At 36.0% G+C, this 16,105-nt stretch overlaps 2 protein-coding genes across 3 annotated transcripts; one reads left to right on the top strand and one right to left on the bottom strand.

The window, feature by feature from the left end:
- The first annotated feature begins 3,043 nt into the window (after positions 1 to 3,043).
- LOC137744204 (uncharacterized) lies at positions 3,044 to 6,752 on the top strand. The gene is made up of 4 exons (XM_068484067.2): positions 3,044 to 3,688; positions 3,924 to 4,889; positions 5,890 to 5,937; positions 6,008 to 6,752. Exons 1-4 carry the CDS (start codon positions 3,488 to 3,490, stop codon positions 6,446 to 6,448), a joined length of 1,656 nt encoding a protein of 551 aa, XP_068340168.2. The 5' UTR covers positions 3,044 to 3,487; the 3' UTR covers positions 6,449 to 6,752.
- Positions 6,753 to 7,918: 1,166 nt separating this feature from the next.
- LOC137744205 (sulfite exporter TauE/SafE family protein 4) lies at positions 7,919 to 11,858 on the bottom strand. 2 transcript variants are annotated; one of them, XM_068484068.2, is made up of 12 exons: positions 11,439 to 11,858; positions 11,102 to 11,261; positions 10,402 to 10,602; positions 10,241 to 10,302; positions 9,992 to 10,040; positions 9,826 to 9,881; positions 9,637 to 9,723; positions 9,357 to 9,407; positions 8,965 to 9,204; positions 8,765 to 8,858; positions 8,539 to 8,679; positions 7,919 to 8,431 (listed from the first exon to the last, which is right to left on the bottom strand). In XM_068484068.2, exons 1-12 carry the CDS (start codon positions 11,604 to 11,606, stop codon positions 8,349 to 8,351), a joined length of 1,392 nt encoding a protein of 463 aa, XP_068340169.2. In that variant the 5' UTR covers positions 11,607 to 11,858; the 3' UTR covers positions 7,919 to 8,348. The 2 variants fall into 2 exon arrangements, with proteins under 2 accessions (XP_068340169.2, XP_088537159.1); XM_088681033.1 differs by lacking the exon at positions 9,637 to 9,723 and having other exon boundaries at positions 11,439 to 11,793.
- Positions 11,859 to 16,105: the final 4,247 nt, after the last annotated feature.

Below are 16,105 nucleotides of genomic sequence, written 5' to 3'. Positions count from 1 at the left end.
TGTGCACAAGTTGGGTTCCAACAAATTTTTTCAAGATTAGTTTCAAAATTCCAGCAATTTTGCAATATCAGTTCAAAATTCAAGCAATTTTGCAAAAATCAGTTTCAAAATTCTTCTTGAAAATCAACTATACTATTGATAAATTGCAATAGGCCTATATTGCCAGGACACATGAGATTCAGCCACGACACCGGACTTTCGAAGAGCCGAAGACTTCAGAAGAGCCTGAGAGGCACCGGCTTGCAAATTGTGAAAGAGCCCATTGCCAAATCTCATCATCTAATTACCTTGAATACACCTCCAGCTAAATAATTTAAGTCTGCCCACAAGCGGGTACACTCTGACATAAGTGATGCAAGACGTCATTCAAAGCATCTGTTTCATGTATACAATGTTATACCCAGTCTATTTTGTTTTGGAAGAATAGACACGTGTAGTTGTTTAAGAAATCGAACGTATTCATTGTCATTTTACAACGGTTGCATATGCCAACCGAGATCTAAAAACAGAGGCAACTAGAAATCTTTCCAAGGTGCAACACGTGAAATACTTGAATAAAATTGAACCAACTGATGTGAAATATTCTAACACTCAAATTAAAACCCTATGATTGTAGTTTATGAAAGTAAGGATCGTTTTAGGCCGAGGATTGGAAGGGATGCTAATCTACTCTAAACTGATTTTTATGACATTGTCGTCCAAGGGATCGATTAAAACATATGATGAGTTCAATCAAAGAGTGCTTCCGATGCAAATACTACTTGAAAATGCAATGACTGCTCTCCGTACGTTGACTGCTTGACATTCTGACAAAAAAAACGTGCTTACAAAATATGGGAACCTAATTTACACGCAATAAAAGTCCTCAAACCAAGTTTCATCAACCAATTCTTCCACTTTGCACCTCCAATAAGCCCACTTGTTTACTTATGGAAATATTTGTTTGTGCACATTTTGTTCAATCATCACGTTTATTGCCTTGGAAATCCGATGATGAGATCTAAATAAGTGTACGGCACTTATCATAGTGTGGTTGTGTTCATCATTAAAAATTGTTATATCAAATTTATCACGACCGATTGGCTTCAATAACACAACTTTCGCCTTGCAATCACTTCTACTATCTGCCCTCTTACCTTTTCGATCGGGTTTGGGATTAGCATCAACATTATGTTTGCCATGTTTGCAACAAACAAATTCCTTCATTTCCAACCCATCACCACCACTGTCATTTTTACAACTATGTTCCCAAATTCCAAACCCAATTGCGAGTGCATAATTATTATAAAAGATGTATTGATACAATATCCACGTAATATTGATACATTATTGACATGATACTGATACATCTTCGACATAACATTGATAAATCATTGACATGATATTGATACATTACCGAGTTGATAGTAAATGAAAACAATATCATTTGTGTAATGATACGATATCAACAACATATTGATCCAAAATCAACAGTATAATGATACCCAAATAACAAGAATGAAATGTAGTGTCATATGGGCAAAATTCCCACTTGCAAAGCATACTTTTTAAAATTAGCTCAAGAAAATTGCATACAATAACTAGGAAAGCTATAGCGATACTAGGCCAGTTTAACACCACCATTTGGACACCGGGTTCAGTTGTAATGGAAGTAATTTGCTTGGGATAAACCTCATAAATTACATAATAGTATTAATAAATTAATAAATAAATCAGCGGCTGTTCATTTTTAGAAGGTCGGTAAAAGCAGAAACGCAGCAGTAGATGAATGCTGGCCTTTTTAATTCTTTCGCTACTTCAATCGCTGCTTGAACACAAACCTTACACGTTAACAATTTTAAACATCCCATAAATTAAGGATGGATAGGTGGAAAAATGAATTCAAATCAGCCAGTCAGATGGATATAATCCAGGAAACACAACATTATCCTTGAAAGTAACTCGCTCCAGATTATTTTGGCGTTGCATGATACAACTACAAATGTCTCCCAAATGGGACCTATCATAGACTTGCTCGTTTTGCTCTCATTATACTTGGTTAGATGAAGCTCCTACTATTGTTTGTGATCTTATTGAGGAAGAAGCTTCCTAGCCTATTCAAGGCTTCTAATGAATATATGTCGTCCTTTTACTTAAAGAAAACTCATGATAGTATTGCCGACTATTTACTAACGTGAATCAGTCAACATATTTCTATTACCAATTTATAACATGAGTCAATAACCAAAATTAATAGTCACTTAGTATTACGGTCTAGTTATATTCCTCTTCACTTGTAACTGAGAAGTCTTAGGTTCAATTCTCACAAAAAGATGAATTTAAACCACATTATTACTAACCCTATGTGAGGCTAAGCTCACCCCTCCTCCTTCGTGCAAATGGTGTCGTTTGTTCCAAAAACAAAAAAAAAAACCAAAATTAATAATTAAGCAAAATCATTAACCAAACATTGAAGTAATGAAATTTTGGTTGTTTACTGAGACGAAAAAGGTGTATATGTTAACACATTGTATAGGATTGCAATAGCTTATACACATCTTAAGGTTAAGCACAATCCACAATCTCAAGAAACAAATTAATCACCCATTTGGGAAAACAAAAGCTGACCTCCATGGTCCTCTTCGGACCTACGCATGCCAAAAAGTATTGGTGCTGCTCCTGCGCACACTAAATCCAGGACCAGGAGATGAAAAGGAAGGAGCCTGGAATTGAACGAAAGTTTTATGAAACGGGGCCGTTATCTCAAACCAGGTCTTAAGGGCTAGATTGGGTTTGGCGTCGATAGACACCGTTTTAGAGAAAATGAATTTGAATTCAAAAAGCACTTAAGTGCTTTATGGAAGAAGTATTAATTATGTGTTTATTGTAAAAAGTACTTTATATGCTTTTACAAAATCCACTTATATTTTGCCTATAGATTTATTTCAAAAATATTTTTACAAAAAATATTTTCAATTATTTTGAAAAATAATTCCAAACGAGCTCGAAGTTGTGGAGAATTTTGATGAGGTCCATAAAAGGGTACTTAAGTTGGGTTTATTTTGGGTAAAAAAAACCTAGTAAACCCAATTTTCCTTGTAAGAAAACGAAAAATAAAAAGGTGGCTGAGCAGAGGTGAGATGGATGATGATCATCGCTGAAAAATGACGACGACGAAGATGAAATCTCACTGAACCTCAAGAAACACCATCAAAAACCCAATTTTCACCTCTTTTTTCTTTTATTTTCTCATATTTTTTGCTTGAAAAGTTGTAAACCCTCCGCCACTTGAAGACAAAACTGTGAAGACTCTCATACTCTCTTGACCCAGTAATCCAGGCAAACCCTTACATATATATATATATATATATGTATATATGTATACACACATGTAAATAAATATATTTCGAATTTCACCAATACCCAAATCGCAATTTCCAATTGGAACCCAAAAACCCTAGAAAGATCGGATTTTGGAGTGGATCGGGTGAGGAGGAAGAGGAAGAAGATGGGGGATAAACAGGACGACGATCGGAGTCAGAGCAGCGACTACACGTCGGAGGACGAAGGCACCGAGGACTACCGGCGCGGCGGCTACCACGCCGTCCGAATCGGCGACACTTTCAAGAGCGGACGGTATGTCGTTCAGACCAAGCTCGGCTGGGGCCATTTCTCCACCGTCTGGCTCGCCTGGGACACCCAACACTCCGTACTCTCCTCTCCCTCTCTCTTCTCTTTTTACGACACTGCGTTTTATTGCTTTTTGATCTGAGGTTGTAGGTATTAGGCGTTTGAGAATGTGGGGGAAAGTAATTGAAATTTTAATCTTGTTCTTGGTTTTTTTTGATCTTTGACATGCTTAGTTTTAAGTAAATTAGTGGAGGATTAATGACAAATGTGTTTTGTTTTTGTTGGGTGGGTGTTGAATTGCACAAAAATGCCAGAGATTTGTTGCTCTGAAAGTGCAAAAGAGTGCTGACCACTACACCGAGGCGGCCATGGATGAGATAACCATCTTGAAACAGATTGCAGAGGGAGACCCAGATGATAAAAAATGCGTGGTGAAGCTTCTAGACCATTTTAAGCATTCGGGTCCGAATGGGCAACATGTTTGTATGGTTTTTGAGTACTTGGGTGATAATCTGTTGACGCTTATTAAGTATAGTGATTACCGGGGAGTGCCACTACATAAGGTTAAGGAGATTTGTTATCATGTTTTGGTTGGATTGGATTATTTGCACAGACAGCTGTCGATTATACACACTGATTTGAAGCCAGAGAATATCTTGTTGATGTCAATGATAGACCCGCTCAAGGATCCGACAAAGTCAAGAGCACCTCTTATTCTTCCGGGTGGTAACGACAAGGATGCATCGGAGTCAGGGTATGCAAAAGTGTTAAATGGGGATATGAGTCGGAACCAGAAGAAAAAGATTAGAAGAAAGGCGAAGCGTGCAGCTCAAGAGTGCGTGGATAGAGATGAAGCTGATGCTGATGGAGAAACATCCACTGAGGTAGAGGCATCTCCTAACACAAGATTGAATGTGCGTTCTGTCGAAGACCAGTCTACTAGTTCTGTCAGTGCAAATAGATCATCAGATGCTGGTGGGCCAAATGGCTCTCGTCCAGGAAGTCAGGGTAGTAAGAGAGGCAATCGCACCACAAGGCAGAAGTTGTTGGCATCAATTGACCTGACTTGCAAATTGGTTGATTTCGGGAATGCATGTTGGACGTACAAACAGTTCACAAACGATATCCAAACAAGACAGTATAGGTGTCCAGAGGTGATCCTCGGCTCAAAATATTCAACCTCGGCAGATCTTTGGTCTTTTGCATGCATTTGTTTTGAGCTTGCAACGGGTGATGTACTCTTTGATCCCCACAGCGGTGACAACTTTGACAGGGATGAGGTATGGATGTATCTGTAAACTACAATTTTCAGTTCATGCCTTATCTATTAGATATAAGATTCTCCAATTCACTTTTGCTCTGATTGCAAGCACTCTCGCTATCACACTCACACAAGGAAGAGTTCATATGATGATTCCATCAAAACATACACTCTTCATATTTAGAAATGACGAATCAATTTTACTGTTCTTCCCCTGCCCACCTCCTCTCGTATGTTTGAATAAATACATCTAATGTACTGTAAACGGCTGGTAATAAGAGATTAATGGTACAGTTGGCAAGAATAAGATACACGAATGGACACGTTTTGTGACCTTGAAAAAATCTTTCGGAAACAGTTTTTTTTAGAACACAAATAGGAAAACAATTCCTCCGAAAAGCTTGTATGACTGAGTGCTCTGCTCACCATGATATAGTTTTAATGAACAGAGGGTTGTACCATGAAATGACTTTTTAATACTCCTTCCCTATACCTTCTTCAACCTACTCTTTGTATTCAGACATTTTCAGTAGGGCTAAGATTAATATAGACTCTTCATCTTTATATATGTTTTCTGTTCACAGTGCACCTATAGTTTGATTGCTACATTAATAACTTCATATTGGCATCAGTAGAAATAACCATGGGGAATGCATTGTTAGCGGTTGTTGAGAATCTCTACGTATGAATATATTAGAGTATGAACTCCAATAAAAGATGGCTGACCATAGTAACTCATTGGTATCTGCTGACTGCTGTCGATTGATTACAATAGCCTTATGCTGTTATTTTATTATTTCTCTCTACATGCCTTGGTTGACAGTTAATCCTTAAGCGTTGAGGGAATATTTTCAGTGTTTTTGGGTTAAATAGAGTACTCTTTTGTAGTTTCTTATCGACTTTTCTGCGAGTCCTTCCTTGTACAGACTTCTTCAATGATATCAAGAATTTGAACTTCGGCGGATGCTTTTTACTTTGTCTATATTTTATTAACCTAGTAACCTCCTCGATATTTTCAGGATCACTTAGCATTGATGATGGAGCTTCTTGGAATGATGCCACGAAAGGTGAGAAATTTGTAAACCCCACTATTGAAGTTAAACTGAACTTCATCTAACTTAAATTTGTAAAGTGCAGATTGCCTTAGGTGGCCGATATTCTAGAGATTACTTTAATAGATACGGTGATTTGAGGCACATTCGTCGCTTGCGTTTTTGGCCCCTGAATAAGGTTCTGGTAGAAAAGTACGAATTCAGCGAGAAAGATGCAAGTGAATTAACCGACTTCCTCGTTCCCATCCTCGACTTTGTCCCTGAGAAACGGCCTACTGCTGCACAGTGCCTTCTTCATCCATGGATCAATGCAGGTCCTCGGCTACTGGAACCATCTATAGCTGCTGATAAAAAACAAGGAGTGGGCAGTGACACGGCTGAAGAAAACCAGAGGGAAAAAGACGAGAGGGAGGCAATGGAGGTTGGAGTGGGAAATATCGCCATTAATTCCGATTCTAAACGGGTCAAAGATGTCCCATCCAGTAGTAAACCTTCCAGGGCAGCCGAAGGTAATCCATCCAGGTAGAGTTGTAGCATAAGTTTTGTCTACGGAATATGCCTCTTCATCGGATTTTTTGTTCAACTGCGGAATTTCTGGCAAAGTGCGACTGCTTCCGGCTCGAGTTACAAACTTATTTTTTGTGGTTGGGAGGAGGATGATAGAACTTGAGCATGGGGAAATTTGGTGCTCCAATTATAAAGGGAACATCCTTTCAGCCGCAATTGCCGAACACTCTGCACTCGTCTCTGAAAATATTCATTTCAATGTGATTCATTTCATGTACTACTGAATACCAAATTTGAAATATAAAAATTCCCATAATGTTTTATTTTTCAAGCCTCCTTTATGTTATTGGTAAAACTTGAAATTTAATTTGAGATTTAGTCTTCGAAATAATACAAAAGATAATTTTTAGGAATCGTAGGGGAATGCACGACGGAACAGTTGAATATCTTAATCTTCATATGAAGAATACTCTATAAAAACCATTTGACTCGGTGTTCGTTTATGCATCTGTATGTATGGGACAAACTGACTGTAACATTTGCATCGATTCATTTGGATGACCATCTCCGATTCGAATGATTTTTTTTAGGGGTGACCTTGACATAAAGGCTAAGAAATTAAATGGTTTTAATTATGAGAGTTATACAATGAAGATATGATATTTGTAAAAACGTAGATGCAAGTATCATTCTTAAATAATTATGATATTAATGTTAGGCTAAATTAGACAAATTAATAATGTGGTATGCGTCAAACGTCAATGTTGTCATATAACTAATTTGAATGCAAATTCTACTTTTTATCCAAATTTTGTCTAATTTTGTTCAGATGCGAGTAAGGGGTAAAATAGTTCTTGATGATTCGTTTTAAGAATACAAATTAGATTTGAGAAGTTGTAAGTTAAATAAAAAGAGACAGGAAGTGCTTTTGTCTCCCATGTGGCCAGGAAGTGCTTTTGTCTTGAATACAAACATTCTACTCTCGATAAAAAATAAAAAATAAAAAATAAAAAACAAACTTAAAAAATAAAAAAATAAATAAAAAGAAAACATTCTACTTTTTCCTTCCTCACCACGCTAATCACAAACATTTCAATACAGACGTGATGTACCATCTTGCGTTTAAGATACATTGAGAAATAAGTATCTTGCCGTGCAAAACATTCAAACAAGCTCAAAATCATCCACAATCAAACAAAACCTCAAATCTTGGCCACATGTCTATTATGATTTTTCTCCCGACATCTCTTCCACAAATAATAGAGGGGAAATGTCCAATTCCACTGACAAAGGGAGAAGCACTTTTGTGGTCCAAGTTTTTTTTTTCTTGGCACTTTTGTGGTCCAAGTTCTCACAATTGGAATTCCCACCATGGCTTCAAGTGAGTTAAGAACCAAGCAATCGTATTTGGGTTTATGTCAATGAACTCCAAGGCCACTATTTGCTTAAAAAGCATTGCAACAGATAACAAAGACATACAATTAGAGCGTTGATCCAACAATTAACGGTTGACATTCATTCACGAGCTATCAAGACGAAACCTCCCATCAAGATTTAAGACTGACTAGTAAAACTAGAGAAGGAATACAAGAGGTTTACGGAGATGATGCTGTTAGCCAGTGGCTAACATGCAACTTAACCTATCCCCTACAAATAGAACACTTATTTTTCATGTGTTGTTAGCCAGGAGCTAACAAGCAATCTTAATCTATAAAACTAGAGACAAATCGAACACTACTTGCTTTGGTTCATGTGTTAGCCAGTAGCTAACAAGCAACCAAACCTAGACCAGAGAAAAAACCACACTTCCTTATTATTTCTTCATAACAATGTCCATCAGGGTTGGTCAACTGGGTGTTGGCCAACAATTCCTATGATGAATATCTTAGGGTACAAACATTCTGTGTCTTAGCCAACGATCACTGACTGTTGCAGAAGTCCAAGAATCCCATAAACTCGTGATTTGATATCATTTGGATGCTCATCTTGATGCCGATTACACCTGAAAAAAAAAACACACACACAAACAAGGAAACAGGACACCGATGGTTATAAAGTAACAGGAACACGAGATTTTAGGTTCAAAAGGAAAAAAAAAAATGTTTTTACCCATTGTGATAGCGCTAGCAAAGATGACACTAGAGAGGATGAATACGATGATTGATGCTCTCTTTAGAATTGTGACAACTCTTCGTACAAGGAACTGTCCCCAGAAGCCAGCCAAGATCGAAACACTTGTGAGGTATATAGCTGCGAAATGAATTTACATCAGGAAAAAAGAAATTACCATTGCTTGCTAACCAAGTAATAAATGAGACCAGAAATAAAGCTATACCATATGGAATTGGAAACCTCTTGAGCAAGTAGAACTCCACGACCGATAACGATGCCGAGAATGTCATCACGAATGTGGCGGTTGCACTAGCAACCTGTTCATGCAAACAGTAACAATCATGGAAATTTACTTGTACCGTGTAGTTACATGGGCAAGCTACACTCAATTGGGACTGACTAGGTAAACATAATTGTTGATACCTGTGGGATGACACCTATCTCAAGCAGGAGAGGGCCAAGAACGAAACCTCCACCTGATCCAAGTAAGCCCCCAACAGTGCCTCCCAAGATTCCACATAGAGCACAGAATGCAATGTGAATTGGAGTCCATGCGATCGAAGCCTCGCATATTGACTCTGTGTTCCCTGTGCTCATTCTCTTCTTGTACTCTTTACACAGCTTCACCGATTCATATCCAAACACTCCAAATGCTATGGGAAACTGAAAAGAAATAAAAATAATAGAAGGGGTAAAAAGAACAGAACAAAAGAGGTAAGATAACTGTAAAAATTAAGGGGTTAAAAGGGTGTCCCTATCAGAATAGAGTTGAGAAACAAGTTGTGGCAATTATCTAGTAGGACATGCTCTCCTACCTGTAAGCAGAAGAGGACCCAATACCATGTACTGCAAGCAGTTACATCATTCTGCACTCAAATCAAAAGTATTAACTTATTAGCATTTAGAAATCATGCAATCACGTGAGAGCTTTACATGTCACGAGTACAAAGCCACCAAGGCAGCCCATGTTAATTGTATGCTATCATGTATAAAGTTCTCTGCACATGGGATTGTATGATTGGCATAGGTACACCACGGTGGCCTGTGCCCATGCCGCGTCTAAGTCCTCAGATTAGGGAAAGGGTAATTACTTGCCTTGAGGATTTGAAGAAGTAGGAAAAGAACCCATAAAGCTACCAGCACCAACACTCTTTCCCATCTAAGGTTGAATATTAGTATTTGCTGAAGAAGACAGAAAAAAAAAAAAAAAAAATTGGCTTTTTTCAGTACTTGAGATGAGAAGATGGAACACTTAAAATTATGGGCCATCAGTATTTTGCTCACCATCATTGATTTCTCCTCTCTTGGAAGTAATGACTCATACTGTGCATCAATTAGAACTGTACCTTACACACAAAAAACACAGTAGATTTCCATATCAGGAACAGAAAAAATATATAAATACGCACTCGCACGCACTCATAGTCACACAGATCTAACTGTGACTTACGTTCGCCCCGAGAGTTCACCGTAGCTTCTTGCTGCCTTGCATATTCTTTCTGCAAAAAATTTCAGAAATCAATGCACAATGAAATCAGTCTCTTTAAATAATGATCTTCAAATACTTCAGATTTAGCACCCATCTTAGCCTATGGAGGGTACATGTTAAACATTCAATTTGGAGCGCAGATGGCTACAAATGAACGAAGTGTAAACATCGTTAAATTACTAGCAGTCTAAATTGTAAAAGAAGTCTGACCTTTAAAATAGTCTCTTCCTTCCACATCTCAGCCCCTTTAAAACAAGACCTTGATGAAGTCCCTGATACAATTAGAAAGAACAAAAGATAAGAAATTTAATAAATTAAAATAAGATATGAAATTGGGTTGGGTAAGAAGTAGTGAATAATTTTTTACAGACCGAGGAAGAGAATGATGATGAGGACCGTGATGAGCCAGTAGGGGAAGACGACACTGAGAGCAACACCCAAGGTGATGCCAAGCATGAGCATGGGCTGAAAGAGAAGGGCCAAATCATAGTCTATAATTGGCACTTCTTTTGTTGGATGAGGCACTCTCAGATTGTACCACACTGATGATGCTGATGCCCCCATTATCATACCTGCATCGTCCAATCCAATCCAATCCAATCCAATCCAAACCAAACCAAATTGTTTGATTAAATTAAATATACATTATTCACAATTAAGTAATATATAGTAGAAGATAAAGTTAAGGGAAAAAATTCAGAATTTGGGAGAGACACAAACGGGAGGCAGGAAGGCACCAATCAAGTACCCACTCTTTTGGACATCAATGTTGTTTTAAATTAAAATCATACCAAAAGTCTAACTGAGTAATGGCTTTCACACTTTCACGTTATTTTAAGTCATGACACACTTTTTCGTTTATTTTAATCCAAGGGCTAAAACATCTGTAAAGGATATACACCACGAGAGTGCGAAAATCCTTTCGGGTTGGAATTCATTTTACATGTTTTAAAGGAAAACTTTGACATCATGAACTCAATGGAAAGCAAAGGCAAAGGGTGGTTTTTGAAACTCAAAATATGCAGAACAAAGATAGGAAAAAGGAATTGGTAGAGAGAGAAGTGAAATTACATTTAGAGAGGGCAGCAGCTGACTTGGTATCAAATCCAACAATCAAAGTAAGCATAGGAACAAATATTCCACCCCCTCCTACTCCTCCCACCGTCCCACATGCCGAACCCAGAAATCCAATCACTGTTGCCAACACAAGCCTCCAACCGAACTTCAATTCCTGCACTCAAAGAACAAAACAAACCCCTTATCCGTTGAGCAACACTTCATATTTTCCACACATACAAAGGCGTCTGGATGTGCGCGCGCCGCATGTGCACACATACAGAAACACAGAAAACTGAGAGAGAGAGAGAGAGTGATAGAGAGAGATAGAGAGAGAGAGAGAGAGACTTACAGGCCACGTTTTATCGGCGGTGGAGAAGTGGGAGAGATTGGAACCGAGAGAATTGGAAAGGCGGATTTGGGGAGAGTAGTAATCATATTGGTGAGAGATGAAGAGCACAGAGAAAACAGCCACAGAGAAACCTGAGAGAAGATAGAGCACTAAGCCTTTTGTGGCCATTGAACTCGTTGGTTGTTTATCTTGTCAGTGCAAACCACAAGATAATCACTACAATATAACTGCAAAGCCCTGGTTTTTGCAATTGCTTGGCACCCAGATACGTTATTTGCTTTGTCTCCTACTGAACAATGTGAGAAACAACGTGTATAATATACGAGAGAGAAGTCCAGTCACATGGGTCAGCCAGGACACCAAAATGGAAAAAGGAATCAAATTAATTTTCATGAATTAGAATTTTTACCAATTTGAGACAAACTAGGAGATATTCTCTGAATCTCTTCATTGGGTTTCCATGTAAAGTTAATAGTTAGTATTTTATTAAATGCGAAAAAATTGAATTTGTTTTTACCCCATTATGTATGCCAATTCAAGTTGGCTTCGTATACATCGGAACGACTACTTTACAATTTTTTATTTTTTTTATTAGCACAGCTGCTAAGTTACTAACCTGACATTTGTGTCTTGTTTTCTGTACATGTTCATGTTGTTTTCATGACATAACCGATATCGCAACGGGTTGTGACGTGTAACATCTGTTAAATGAACAGGCAATATGACCCAACCAGGACTTGGCTTATTAATTTTAACGGGTAATATAAATCGATCCGTTAAGGAAAATATATTTTAAATTAAAAAATAATCAAATGAAAAACGTAATACTAAAAACGCAAGTGAGGCCAAAGAATGCAACGGTAAGGATTTAATCTCACATAAATCCTATGGCCATTGTCGTAGTAAGGTTTTTTAATTAATGTAGAAGTGTGACAAATATATATATAAAATATATACAAACGGTCGTAAGCTCTATGACTTTTCTGAAGAGGCCAACTCCTAAATTCGCCACCACAATCCCATAAACCATAGATTTAAAACTAATCGTTGAGTGTCGTTTACATATAAGCTTCATTCTTCTCAACAATTTTTTTTTTTTCAAATTATTTATTTATTCTTTTGAAAACATGATCTTTTAGCGGATGCAAAAAAAATGAATAGTGTGGATAGTTGATATCATGTTCAAATTTTTACAGTTAGTGAAAATATTCTCGAAGTTTATAAGGTCTCTAGAAGCTATATAATATCGACTCATATTTCAGTTAACTATAAACATCGGAACATGATATCAACAACCGAACTGTTCATTTTTCTGCATTCGCTAAAAGATCATGTTTTCGAAAATGAAAATCTAAAAAACGAAATCCGGTGAGAAGAATAGAGCGAAAACGACAATTGACTATTAAATATAAATCTAAGGCTTATGGATTATGGTGTTGACCAACGAAAATTGTAAAGTTTGACATTACAAGTGATTGTATATTTTCTTTATTACATTTTTCATTCAAACATTAAACACTATTCATGAGTGTTTAGAGGGTTTTAAAAATCTAAACAACGTTGTAACCATCATCTAAGCGTAGATGATGCAATCATGAGCGTTTGTATATTATTTTCACACTTTTACATTAATTATTATGAATTTTAGTAGTTTAAAGTTATCAAACTAACTTTTTTCTTATCGGGTTGAAACGGGTTACCCACGGATAAACTTGTTAACATACGACTACATAATGACCCCATTAGGTAATGTGTTGATCCGAAACTCGTTATTTGTTTTTTGTTGTTTTGGGTCGGGTTAGCAGGTTATGTAAGAAATTTTCAGATCAGCCACATTAAAATTTAATTTAAATGACTAATATACCCTAATATGCAATGACAATTTCAACCTCATAAGGTTTTTAAAAACTTTAAAAACTTCTAAATACAGTTTAAATCACTTTTAACGTGTATATCTCAAAATTATTTTTGTTGAACTCTCAAAACTACTCTCACCCTCTATTGTAGAATGAAACCATAATCAACATTTTGGTTTTATTATACTCAATTATTGGACCACAGTTCATATTTTGATATGCCGAGATGTTCAAAAGTAGAACCATTATCAAAGAGTAGCCTCTGGGAAAGTATGAAGCAATCCCAAAATAGTATTCATGAAGTTAATGCAAAACCTGTTTTATGCATTTTTAGATCCTTTTCCTACAACATTGATGGATTGCCAAATCTAAATCTTCATTCTTTGAAAGGGAGGAAAAACAACATAGAAATCACCTCATAATTTGAAGGTGTAAAGAGTCTAGGTGTAAAAAATAAAAATAAAAACTAAAGTATGCATTTGCACCTAAAATATGTGAAAAAACGTGGGGTATATGTAGGAAATGTGGGGTTTAAGTTGAGAGCATGAGGCGTGAGGGTATTATAGGAAAGTACGTGAGACATATTAAGATAAATTTTTAATTGAAAAAGCAAATGTAAGCTGTATTAAGTATGTGATGTGTATTCAGCAATATGTGAATTGGTAATAAAACAAACCATTTTTATTTTTTTTATTTTTATAGTTAGATCGACTAGTTACATATAAGGATGGAAATCTCTTTCATAAATTTCGAAACAAAAACGTATACTTATTTAGTTGTAATTCCAACCAAAAAAAAAAAATCTCTCTCTCTCTCTCTCTCTATTTTGAATAATAAATTCTAATCAAAGATGACAATCATGACATTAAATATACGAGTAATGTTATGGAATCACATATTTTTAATATATTGGTGGGCACACAATCATCATCTAATGTCATAATGTCAGATGATGAACAAATATAGTACAAAAAATAAAATTCCCCTAACATTTTCCTAAGTATAATGTCTCAACGTTTGATTAAAGAAATTTACTTTCATAAAGTGTTCGTGCAATAAAACACTGTCAAAGCAAGAGCTCAAAATAACTCTTTCGAATAATGTCTCAACGTAAATAAAATTCCCCTAACATTTTCCTAAGTATAATGTCTCAACGTTTTATTGTCCTAGATTTTTTTATTCTTTTATTTTTTCTGGGTCAACTTTGTGATTGCTCAATGATTCTGATATAGTGCGAATTTTAAATTTATTTACCTCGGTGTTGGACAGTGAAAAGGTTGTACCATGCTTGCAGTCAGATTCCAGTTCTTTATCTATTCCACTTTTTCGAAAGAAGTGGATAACCGTAACTTGCCATCAATTATTTATTTTTTAAAAAAACAATTTGCCTAAGGTGGCTGGCTGGTCCACATTAGCAAGCCTTGCAAGTAGCAGATTCCATTTTAGAAGTGGTGGGGAGACGATATTTTGCAGACGAACTATATTTTTAATAAATGTGATACCTATGTAAATTAGTGGATTTTACTTCTATTACAGAGAATTTATATATTGTGTACAAAATGAGAAACTCATCCAACCTATCGGTCACTATGATTTCATCCTTCATGTATATATGTTGAAATCCCAAATGCTCAAAGCACTAAAACAAGGAGAAACAACCAAGAATCAAGCATTTTCTTTTCATAGTAATTTTCTTTCACGCTTATTAAAGAAAAAATTATATATGTTGGAAGAACTTCTCATAAATAATCATTTTTGGGTCACAAAATTCTGGAGAAACAATGGTAGAAAATAGAAAACAACTTTTTAAAAATTCGATTATGATTCTTCATCAATTCAATTATTCATCAATTCAATCTCTCCATTCTAATAATTACAGATTAGTAAACGTGCTCTAGATTTTCAAATCTCAGTTCATAAATGTACTGCTAGAAAATCAGTAAAATATTAATTGAAAAAGCCTTGCCCGTAATTTTCTTATGGAGATAGAGAGAGCACACAATGGTGAATTCAAAGGGTAAAACCATGATTTTCTTTTACCATGTACCAAACTCAGGGTGTCATGATCATGAGAGTCAGGCTCATTGTGGTACCATCCTCCCACTCTTAAATATGCTGTTCAATTTCTTCTCGGAAGACACAGACACCGTACGTGTTGTATCTTTCTTCTCCAACTTAAATATATATAACTCTATTTGCAATTATTTTTAAAAGGGAAAACTAATGAAAAAGATTTGAAAACTTTGAGTTTTAACGATAAAGACAAAATAAAGGGTAAAGTGAATAGTATCAAGATTGACTTTTTAATGTAAAAATATGATTTTTCGTTAAAGTGAATAATACCAGAAACTTTTCGTTAAAGTTTCCTTTTTAAAAAGGCTCAAAATGTTTTTTTTTTTTTTTTTTAAAATGCTTAGAGCATTATTTCTTCTTAACTTATCCAACCGCTGTGTACAGTCAGTAAGTGGCCTTCATTTTTGCTCAGAAAGTCCAGTAGCTTTCCCAAAAAAAAAAAAAAAAAAAGTAGTCCAGTAATTTCAACCCTCGAAATTATGGTGCATATATAGTAATCAGGACCAACTGAGCTCCATGATTGGCGAGAAACCAAAATGTGTATGGTGACTCCGGATGAAGATACTTTTCGAATTCTCTTTGTGAGTATTTTAAGGATAAATTTATCTTAGTCGTTCATCATATATTATGCAGTTAGATTTTGTTAAGTACTTATTGTATTCAATTTTAAATAAAAAAAATCAAAATGATTATGACCATAGAATGACTGATGAACATATAAGATGAACTGAGGATCCT

The sequence above is a fragment of the Pyrus communis genome, chromosome 12, assembly GCF_041283825.1.
Source record: "Pyrus communis isolate YQ-2024b chromosome 12, ASM4128382v1, whole genome shotgun sequence".
Lineage (NCBI taxonomy): Eukaryota > Viridiplantae > Streptophyta > Magnoliopsida > Rosales > Rosaceae > Pyrus > Pyrus communis.
This window is presented reverse-complemented; position numbering and strand designations above follow the sequence as displayed.

What these genes read in the sequence shown, in the direction of transcription:
- LOC137744204 (XM_068484067.2), top strand. Translation starts at nt 3,488, where the DNA reads ATGGGGGATAAACAGGACGACGATCGGAGTCAGAGCAGCGACTACACG. An exon ending in CCTGGGACACCCAACACTCC is followed by an intron (nt 3,689 to 3,923) that starts GTACTCTCCTCT and finishes CAAAAATGCCAG; the next exon opens with AGATTTGTTGCTCTGAAAGT. An exon ending in ACAACTTTGACAGGGATGAG is followed by an intron (nt 4,890 to 5,889) that starts GTATGGATGTAT and finishes CGATATTTTCAG; the next exon opens with GATCACTTAGCATTGATGAT.
- LOC137744205 (XM_068484068.2), bottom strand. Translation starts at nt 11,606, where the DNA reads ATGGCCACAAAAGGCTTAGTGCTCTATCTTCTCTCAGGTTTCTCTGTG. An exon ending in AGCTGCTGCCCTCTCTAAAT is followed by an intron (nt 10,603 to 11,101) that starts GTAATTTCACTT and finishes TGGACGATGCAG; the next exon opens with GTATGATAATGGGGGCATCA. An exon ending in GAGAGGAGAAATCAATGATG is followed by an intron (nt 9,724 to 9,825) that starts GTGAGCAAAATA and finishes TGTCTTCTTCAG; the next exon opens with CAAATACTAATATTCAACCT.